General features: G+C 33.1%; 1 protein-coding gene across 1 annotated transcript in view; it reads left to right on the forward strand.

Moving 5' to 3' along the window:
• Positions 1-1,108: 1,108 nt before the first annotated feature.
• Positions 1,109-11,229, forward strand: part of LOC108766877 (solute carrier family 41 member 3) — a 12,450-nt gene continuing 2,329 nt past the window's right edge. The window contains exons 1-5 of the mRNA XM_018516424.1: positions 1,109-1,610; positions 4,955-5,062; positions 6,620-6,892; positions 9,047-9,324; positions 9,948-10,272. Of these exons, the coding sequence (XP_018371926.1) occupies positions 6,622-6,892; positions 9,047-9,324; positions 9,948-10,272 (874 nt within the window). The 5' untranslated portion in view covers positions 1,109-1,610; positions 4,955-5,062; positions 6,620-6,621. The remainder of the gene's footprint in view (positions 1,611-4,954; positions 5,063-6,619; positions 6,893-9,046; positions 9,325-9,947; positions 10,273-11,229) is intronic.

An 11,229-nucleotide genomic window follows, 5' to 3' on the forward strand; every position in this document is an offset into this window, starting at 1 on the left:
AACGTGAAGTCCTCGTACATGTACATTCGTATCTTTTAAGAATGAGATTTGTCAATGGAAGGAATACTAATGAGTGATTTGCATGTTTAAGCGATTAATTGAATAGCGAGTAGTCTTGATACTAAATCTAGTTGACTTTACATTACTCATCAAGAAAACACAGAAAAATGTATATTTAAATGATTATAATTTATCGATAGTATTCCCAATACTTTATTAATGTGTTTCTGACAAGGTTTTAGTTTATTAATAGTCTACAGCAATCAGTTTTCTTCTATTTTTAATTTCCATTATAAAATCGCATTTTGTGCTTAAAGTCATCGATCGATCTTAAATTCATTCTCGGAATAGAATTTCATTCAGAAAGTACAGTAATATATTATTGAATTACTGATATTGTTTGCGCTAATTTTTAATAATTTTAAACTATATATAAATTACTCCAAATTATGTTTTTAGAGAAAAGGTTTTAACAAATTTTATAGATAAACTATCGCCGAAATTCAATTGAGTAGTTCACTTTAGGAATCAATAATCCTCTCAATGCTTTTTAATGTGCAAACACTAGAGCGCCAATGTTCCGCAACATGAGAAAATTCTATTTTAACACGTTGATTGCCATAATGGTTATTAGTGACGGACGTTCAAATTTTTTGAAAGTACTTGTAAAAATTTAATGTTTATAATAAATAAATTTAAACCAGTATAAAAATAAAAAAGATCTATGAACAAATTTTTAATACATATAAGCGACTTGATTCCTCGTTTTAATTTTAATTATTTTATACAATTATAATATAAGAATTTTAATGACGTAAATATAGGGCACATAAAGGTACATATTACATAATAATTTATCATTATATGATAACGATAGTTTAACATACACGATAAGACACATAAAAGTCGCTAGGCAAACAACGTGCTAAACATCCATTATATACCTTTTTTCTCAGAAAAAATAATCTGGATTCCGTAGATTGCATAAATGCATCCCCGGATCTCAACGTAAATCCCGTAATTCCTAATAACGCTCTGTTCTCTGGCCGGTAATCCTTCGTATAAAGGTCAGGCGGAGAAGTCTGAATTTCCGAGTCGCTCGCGAATCGATCTTTAAGCACACGCGATTCGCCTTAGAATCGGACTCCCACCTATCGCCGACGAGATAGCGCACGTGCATAGCATACGTCGACACGACGAGGTAGACGTACGAGCGCCTGAACGAGGACGAGTAGGAGTACCTTATACCGACAATCGAACTGTGGTTTTCTTTTATCAGTCAAGTCAAACCGTGCGCGACACGCGGACACCTCCGTACGCTCCAACTAGATCAAACGCACGCTAACTAGACTCTTCTTGACTAGTGCACGACACTTAACAACGCTGGAAATCCCAACAGAGTATTCGAATTTGTCGCGAGCCGCTTCACGTGAGTCTCGCGGAAGAATACGCATAGAACTTCAAGACCGCAGAACATTCGCTCGCAAATTGGTATCGAGGCCATCATCCAGGCTACTGATACTATCCTCAACATCGACGAATTCTCCAAGAATAAGCGTTTCATCAGTGAACTTCAACACGCTGGCGCAAATTCGATGTGAGCTTTCTGCGTAAGTAACAAACCACGATATCTGGATAATCTTTGTTTTTTATCAATAATTAGTATAATCCTAAGAGCTTTATTGTTGAATTGTTACCAAGTCCCAACGGTCAGATAAGTATATGTATGTGACTGATCATTGATAAATATAATCGAGAAATTTTCGTACTTTAACTCTGAAAGATGTAACTAAACTTGACCCTCACGAAAGTACCCTCGAATCTTTATGTACAGCAAAAGTTAAATGGCTAAATTATTTGATCATTTTAGCATACAACAAGAAATATCAAATTTTAATAAATTCAAAATAAATATAAAATAAACGAAATTACTTAAATTAGGACGTACAATTTGTGACTCTTAAAGTTTGTTTTTAGAAACGTGAGTAGATAAAAATTAAATAAATAACGTAGTTGAGATAATTCTTAAAAATCAAGATAAATTTAATTTGCAAATTGATTGAAAGCATTTTTCAAAATACACATGCAACTATACTTTATCTGTCGTAATAATACGTCTTGCTGAGTAATTAGTATTAATGGCTTTACGAGGGGACGTGTCAAGATGAACATATTGTTTACAAATTTCGGATAACAAGAAATTGCTGTGCAAAACGCACGTACGAAATGATTATCTCGCACGATACCACAATTTTCAGCACGCAATTAATCTCGAACAAAGTCTAAAGTGAAAGAATATTATTTATCTGTTTACGCGAATACCGTTTGCTATGTCGTCGTGAGAATTATATCAGATAAAATTATAATATAATAGGTACTGTATCAAAATATTCTTTTAATACGATAATTTTTAAAATTATTGATATAATTGTATCTCCGATCAAAAAACGCAAGATCGAGTCAAAGTTTGAATCACTCTACATATTGTAACATCAAACTCCATATGATACCTATATAAATTAAAGAGATAGCTATAGATAAAAAGTTACGATTAAATATAAGAATACATATACGTTAAAACAAAATTATATATTAAGGAATAGCGATCTATCAAATTTAATTTTATGATCATCGATTACTTATTTTGTCGGTTATCAAAATTATAGTAAATATAATAATTAACGTTGTAATCTATCAAAATTAACTGATAACCATTTTGTTAATTTATTTGTTCATTAAATTAAATTATATATATATAATGCAGAAATATGAAGTTCTAATTTCCTGGATTAATGGCATTAATTATCTTATTTTACGTTACCTATTATTTCTTTTATCTATTATTTCGCATTTATAATTTATCCTTCCGTCAATCCTTGACAATCATCTCAAAATGTGGCAAATCGTCATCAGCTGTCCGCCGCGATTTACTCGACTCGATCTAAATCGGACTTCTCTTACATTTTTACGAATCGAAAGCTACAAACTGTAGGTAGATGTACCAAAAGACGCACGCGTCCCTTTTCCGCAAACGCAAGCGTAATTCAGTTCCCATGACACGTGCGATCAGATTAAGTCGCGACGCGAGAGAGAGCTTCGGTTGCTTCTATCACCCCAAACGTGTGATCAGATTAATCGCGACGCTCCCGCTGATTCTGCATATTGCGTTACACGAAGTGTCAGGAGCACCAAGCCCTTCGGTCGGAGCAACGATTTGACTATTCATGATTACCGCTATCAATTACCGGTGACGACTATTAAGAAATATCAACGATGCTTTATAAAGAAAGACTACTTCAGCTACAATACTTCAACTTGTCATTGAAAAATATCATCTGATAAGCAGCAATGTGCGTTTAAATAGGTTGAGCGTTGCATTAAAGACTGCAACACAGAGTAGAATTTTTTTCCTTACTGAAAAGTACGTGAAAGAAACGAAATCAATAAAACAAAAGAAATGTGACATATGATGTGCATACGTAATTTTCTTAAAACTTTTATATATTGGGGAAAAATGCTATTCTTGCTAAAATTATATACTTTTCAAAAATTATTATCCTATTTTATTCGGTGTATTTATATTTGCTGTCTGAATCGAAATTTAAACATTGTAAATAAAGAAATTTGGACTGATAATTGCTCTTGTTCCTTGTTACAGAGTTCGTATCTCAAACATCATATTACTTGTTACAGGATTTTTAATTTAACTCACGTGTCTCAATATCTCATAGTTTCAACAGGTAGAAACACGCGCCAACGATAAACTTCTATTTTTACGGACGACTCATAACTCATATTGTGCGAAAACACATAAACCATCGCGATTAGGTATTAATTGCTTCTATTTGGTGAACATTTTCGTTGGTACGAACTACGCGTCCAGTATTAGCAAACAATTAGTTTATACAGGGTGTCCCGTGAGACTTTTACCAACGATTTTTTTGCAGATAGAGCAGACTAAACTGAGTCGAAAAGTCCTCTAGCATTTTGCAATTTTCGCAATAGTTATTGAGATATTAATTACTAAAAATTGCCGAATATTGATCTTCAATAATTTTTTACTCAAATACTATCAATTTTACAGAAAAACAGCAAGAGACAAAAATTGCTTATTTTCTTTTCATAAAGTTATAAGAATTTTTTTAGAATTTTTTAATACCATATTTTCTCATGTTGGTAAAAAAAGAAAATGCAGTACTAAAAAGTTGATAAAAAGTTCTGAAAAAATTCTTAGAGCTCTATATATATGAGAAGAAAATAAATAATTTTTATTTCTTGGTGTTTTTCTGTAAAGTTGGTATTTGAGTAAAAAATTATTGAAGACCAATATTCGGCAATTTTTAGTAATTAATATCTCGTTAACTATTGAGAAAATTGTAAAATGGTAGAGGACTTTTCGATTCACAATTAGTTTAATCCGCTCTATTTATAATACAAAAAGCGTTTGGCAAAAGTCTCATGGGACACCCTGTATAAAACTATTAATTTTAATTCATGCTCGCGAATGCCTCGTGGCGAGCAAATGTGTGTGTTGTGTGTGAGTTTCGAGTTTCCGTTCTCGAAAAACGCAAGTCGGATTTAAACTCAAAAATTTTGTGGTATCTAGTTCACGTTTCGAAGAGTGTGTGTAAACGATGCGTTTGCGTAATCGCAATTCTCGGATTCCTGACCTCCTGTTTCTCTCGTCTTCACATTTTTATACTTCTGTTGTGTTAATCGGTTTTTTTTCCTCTCCTCGATAAGCGCGATGGTCTCGAGTAGATATGCAATTACAATGGCTTCAATAGCCGCGAATCGTGATAAGCCCAGTGCGATAACGGTGTTAAAATCGCTAATACACGAGTTCTCGATAACGCGCGCAAATCATTTGATTACCTGACAGTAACGACAAACAGTTTTCCTGATAGCCCGGATGATCTTTAACGAGCTATTGTCGTATTTTCAATTTTTATAGGTTGAAAATTGCAGAAACAGGCAGATCCGACGTAAGATTATCGCAGGTTGATCCTAAAGTCTGCCGAACAGGCATTTATTGCAACACCGTAGGCCAACAGCGAATTCGGTATGTGTACTAAATTTTACTACATTTACTACATTTTACATAATACTAAATTTTACTACAATGAATGCATTAAGAAAAACAATCATTAAAATTAACCTTTGCGCAGTTTCGAAATTTTGCCGTGTTCAAAATGTAAATTTCGTCTCGTTTTAGATAATAATACTTTCGTAATTACTTACTATAAATACATCGATAACTTGAGCTTCTTTAAATGTATCTCCTTTAGATTTTAAATTTGTTTTCTTTTCGCGAAATAATTTCCAAACTTTTCAGTTATGCATATTTGCTCAGTTGTGCGTCTTATCGAAGACAAATAAACCATTGAAAATATGAACACTTACAATAAAAAAAGTTTTATGTACAATATATATGTCAATTTTGTAATTGCATCTTATATTATTATAACCTATTGATTTTCAACAATTTTATAATAAATTATTATAATCCACCAGAGCAATTAGAGGAAGGTCACCGATACCGACATATCACTCTGTTTTTAGACAATATTTCTTAAACAAAAGATAAAAATACAACTTCAAAAACATAAATACAAAGTAAAAAGTGTCTTCTATCAGATAGTATAAGCAATTTTTATAATACTGTTATCAATTTTGCAATAACTAAGTTTTTTGTAAGTTCTGCAAAAATGAGCGTCTGACAAAATGGGCTCCAAAACTGACATAGTAGGCAGTAATGCTACGTATTCTTATTCTTTTTCTTTCACAGGAATTATCTGTATAAAGTACCTATAAATGAATGTACATAAGATTTTTCTGAATCATTTTACTTCGTTATAAAACATTTTTATTGAATTATATGCATATTTACTTTATGCTGTTCTGCAAGCTGCAAATATGTAACGCGTTTTTCTATAGGGTTGTTCCATATATGCACGATTGCCTTCAGCTCCAATAGACTTATTTGACACTATAAAGCAACATTATAAAGATTAAGTTAGCTCATGGTCTGTTTTACGGACAGGTGTGTCAGTTTACGCTGCACCCCAATTTTAAATTAAAAATCGTATTATAAAAAGACTAAGAGGAAAAATAATATAAATAAAACTTATTTCGGAAACTACAAGTATTTAAAGTGACGTAATATTATCAATAATATAGTCACTATTATTTAAACCTCACAATTTGCAAAAGAAAATCGTAAGAATTTTATTTTCGCAGAATTCGTTTTTAGCTGATTTGATATAGAAACAAGCAACAAACCTACGAATTATGAGTTTGTATTTCTTTTTAATTAGCTAAACAGATCATGATTTTATTAGTATTAATAAAGTGCAATAGTTAGTTTCCGAAAAATAAGGGGGTGTGTCACTTTAGGAGACCTATGTCAGTATCGGCGACTTTCCTCTACATTTATATAATAATTCAATTCCATTAATTATCAAGTTTTAAGCTTTATTACAATTATTAAATTAATTGCCTATTCGAAAATTGTTACGTTTCTCTATTTAAGCGATTCTCGGCTACATCAAGGATTTCTCGAAGAGCTCAAATAAAAATCGGAATGAGTTTTTTGCTTAATTAAGCCATTGGTTTTCAGATATGGTCGCTTTTCCGAACTTGGAGATTGAACCGACGTTGATGAACGGCACTGGTCTTACGCCGACAGATAATCGAAACAAAAATGTTAATCTAGTAAACGACGCTAATGTTGGAAGAGTCAGAGACCAAGTTTTCACCATACCTCGTGTAACAATGTCGCTGAACGACAAGGATAACTATGCGCTGAAATTTGACAACACCGACAAAAGCAATGACAAGAAACAGAACGTGGATATCAATCCGGAACCTGTCTTCGTGAAGAAAGTTGCCGGTAAGAAAAGTCACGAGATTACGCATGCTTCGATCTTCGCGCATGCATCTATATATATTGATGCGATCAAATGCTAATCCCGAAAGTCTTACACAACATTAACAAGAAAAGATAAAAGTCACTGGAAAATTTACATAGGAAAAGCCGTTCGGTTTAAACATCATATATTATTGCGTCTTATATAATATAAATTCTTACGTCAATAATGGTATCGATTGGTTTTGATCACCGCGAATGAAGATATGCAATCTTTACTACATGCGGGCAAACCTTGTGTCTGTGGCATTGAAGTTTGAATTTATTTGAATAGAATTAAAACATAGTACCAACTCTACACTGAAAAAAAAGATTGGCTGCTGCAGCAAATTAGATGGTAAAATATGGCACAGCATTTTTAATTGGTTGCAGCTGCCAATTTTTGGTTGCATTAGCCTATCTGCAATGTCGGTATAGGATTTCGATAGGCTAACGCAACCAAAAATTGACTGCTGCAACAAATTAAAAATGCTATACCATATTTTACCATCTAATTTGCTGCAGCAACCAATCTTTTGTTTCAGTGTAGTACGTCTCACAAAGCGTATGTTCGAAATTTTTTATTTCCTGACGCTCGAGTATCGATTAGTGTCAGCCGCTGCAAAAATGATGAATGAATATAAAAATAAATATTTAAGATGCAAGTTAGTTTGAGTAAAAGATAATTTCGTACAATTAAAATTTAAAATTTACTTATCAACTTTTACATGATCCCATTCTCAACATTGTTATTTCTATTCTTGTCTATTTGTTGTTGCATAAAAAATTGTATGAGTATAAAATAATAATTAGTCATAAAATTGGATTACGGCCTTTTGAAAATAAGACGCATATTCATACAGACTAAATGCAATGTCGTGTCAGCGTGAAAATTACATGAATTACGTAAGAATTTGTCTGCCACAACTAATTTCGCGTAATTAACAAATGAAGTACAAACTTTCAAAATGTGTTTTGTCCAAAATTTGCAATTGTCAGAGATAGTGTAGTGTTCAGTGTTGAAAGACTCATATTATGAGCTATTCTGAGGTGTTCAGAAAGCATTTCTTCATCGTTAATTTATATGCTGAACGAATATAGAATATTTCGAAGTGCATTATGTTTTTAATTAGAGACAAATAAAATGCATTTAATTAACATTTTTAGTAATTGTTTAGCAATTTTGTTTAATATTTCACATCCTAATTGGCATATTGTTATTTTCTGTAAAGTGCATAATTTTCTTTTGTGCGTAATTTCTTTCTTTCTCGCGTTTTCTGAAAATTACAAATTTTGGACAAAACGCATTTTGAAAGTCGGCTCCTCAAATACATTGAATCTGTGGAATACTATATACGAAAGGACTTACTTTCTCAATAAAATATACTTACGCTATGATATATGCAGCAGAATTTACTCGGTACCATTTAGAGTCAAAATTCTGACAACGTATTCGACAAACGACGACATCGTTGTCGTTTCGCATCACGAAATTCGTGTTTACTTCACACTTGCAGGAAATGAACGAATTAATTGTCATTGCAGTGACAAATCGCGGATATAGTGGGAAAAAATCACACAGCACAAACAACAGTGATTACAATAATTACGACGCGAAGTAATTCACCGATGATTTTTACTCCCTGACCGTTCTACGATCGTTAGAATTCAGGATAACATAAACTCGCGCTAGTTTATAACATCGACGCGGAAAGAAGACGCGTTCAATAATCGTCTCGCGCGTTTACGTACCTTTACGGAACGTGAGTTTATTTACATGAGAATGACGGTGCGCGGAAATATTGACAGCTACTAGGAGACCTATCGTCAGTGAGCCTTTGCTGCTCTCTTAAATCACGTGTAAAATCAGCCAAGTGAGTCTTAATTGCGCGAGTTAATTATAATGTGGAAAAGAGTGTGCGACGTCAGTTTATAAATGCTCATTTTTATCTTCATTTTTAAAGAAAGATTATCAACTAGAAATTTCGTAATCAGTAATTATTGTGTTTGAACAAAACGCAATCGTATCTTTCAAAAGCATGGTCCAATTATTTAGGATACTCATTGCGAACTCCGCTTGAATATTTCCGACTGTCCGTTGAGTGGGATTTTACTTAACATGTACCGATGCGTCGACAGCCGGCTTGAAGACACCCAGCGGTCAGATGGACAAGAAAGGCACGCCCGACGGAGGAAACGGAAATGGATCTCTCTCCAGCGGTAGTTCCATAGTCACGATTTCGTCGGATGCCGTTTTGGATCCTGACGCGGGATATAGTAAGGACCTAAGTGGTCACGGAGGCAATAAGAATACCAGAAACGAAAAATGGTATCACACGATTCTACAAGTGTCAGTACCCTTTTTAATCGCTGGTATGGGGACCATTGGTGCCGGTCGTGTCCTCACCATGGCGAAGGTAAGAGCTTTCCCTAAAGAATCTAATCTTTTTTTTCCTTTTCCTTTTCATCTTTTTCTTATGTTATTCTTTAATAGAAATATTTATTCTCGTCCAAAAATAGAAAAATAATTTACAATTATCAAAGATAATGTCAAAATTAACATTCCCCTGAATATTTATTCAGATCCATTTTATCGATAACGCAGAATATAGGATGCAGTGTCGATCTTAATTCAATACTAACGCGATTGTATAAGCACCTTGACGCTCACATTTTTAATACCGATCTCATGTAGATTTCAGACATAGATTACGGCTGATCGGGATATGCTATCAAAGAATTTATCCTTATAATTTTTCGACTAGCTTAGAATTAAATAATCACGTTTTATCGCAATTTCGTATATTATGTTTTAAAGCCTCCTCTCTAAAACGAACAGATATGACAAATCGACTTGTCAATATGTTTATTATGATAAGAATAAGCAACGTATTATGCTTCATGTGTCATTTTTCTCTCAAGTAACGATATTCTTCTAGGTTTTACATGGCAATCAGAGTAATGATAAAGTTTTTTCTGCCATATTGATAAAATTTTTTTCTGTCCGTATATTTTCTAATCTCAACGTATCTGATTTCAGAACATGCCAGCTTTTTTAGAAGTCCCCCAGCTACTAATCTTGACTACATCGCTACAAGGTCTGAAGGGTAATCTCGACATGTGTTTGGCTTCGCGGTTATGCACACAAGCGAATTTAGGTAATATGAATAACCGTCGGGAGATCATCAAGATGATCGTCGGAAACATCGCCCTGGTGCAGATCCAGGCGATCGTCGCGGCTGTCTGTCTGTCGATGTTCGGTATGGGGGTAGGCGCAATCAATGGAAACGGCTTCGAATGGAGTCACGCGGTATTGCTAACGGTCTCATGTATGTGCACTGCGACTAGTTCCTGTTTTATCTTGGGTAAGCTATTCTCTCTCACCAATATGCTTATTAAATACTGACTAATGTACATACACCTTTTACGCCGCACTAAGCTCCCATAAATCGATACTCCCTTGAAGTAACCATCCATTTGCTATTTATCAGCAATTAGCATTAACAATGTCTGCTATCGCAATTTACAGATCAGTCACGCATTATATCAATAGATTCTTTTTTTATGATAGCAGAACGTACATGATAAAGATATGCTTGGAGATAATAAATGATACTTTTTTTTATGCACGCGTTGTGTTCCCGTAAATATATTTTATTAAAAACGTCTCTGAACGGAAACGTTTTTACAAGAAAGAAACACAGGTCTTTCTTATTCTTTATGCATGAGTATATAAAAAAAATATTATATACTCATGCATAAAGAATAAGAAATATAAACTACTGTATCATTGTACAATCCATATTTTTTTTAGATAAATATATTTACGTATTATCGTGTTCTAATTTTTTATTTATGTTACTTATTAATATTTTATCAATATTATGTTACTTATCAATATTTCACATTTTACTTTTTGTTCGTGATTATAATAAATCTCGAAATGATTACCGATTTAAGTAATGTACGATTAATTTTCATTTCTAATATAAAATATGAATCTCGTATTTCATTACCATGCATAGCGTCAGATTTTCTAATCATGCAATCGTTAAATATATTACTAGAATGCTTCGTTAACTGTAAAATCAATTTATTGTAGATAACACATAAATTCTTTCTTCTATTTTTTCTCCTTCTTTATACAGTGATGGGAGAAAGTTCGGCAACGGTCAAATATCTTGGAAAATAATGCTTATGGAAAAAAATGTTCAATACAAAAATTTTAGTATATCAAGTGGTCTATTATATGGTTATGTTGAAATGACCTTCATGTGACCTTGAAGGACACCGTGAAGGTCAACTTTGAAATCTTAAATGGA

The sequence above is a fragment of the Trachymyrmex cornetzi genome, unplaced genomic scaffold, assembly GCF_001594075.2.
Source record: "Trachymyrmex cornetzi isolate Tcor2-1 unplaced genomic scaffold, Tcor1.1 scaffold637, whole genome shotgun sequence".
Lineage (NCBI taxonomy): Eukaryota > Metazoa > Arthropoda > Insecta > Hymenoptera > Formicidae > Trachymyrmex > Trachymyrmex cornetzi.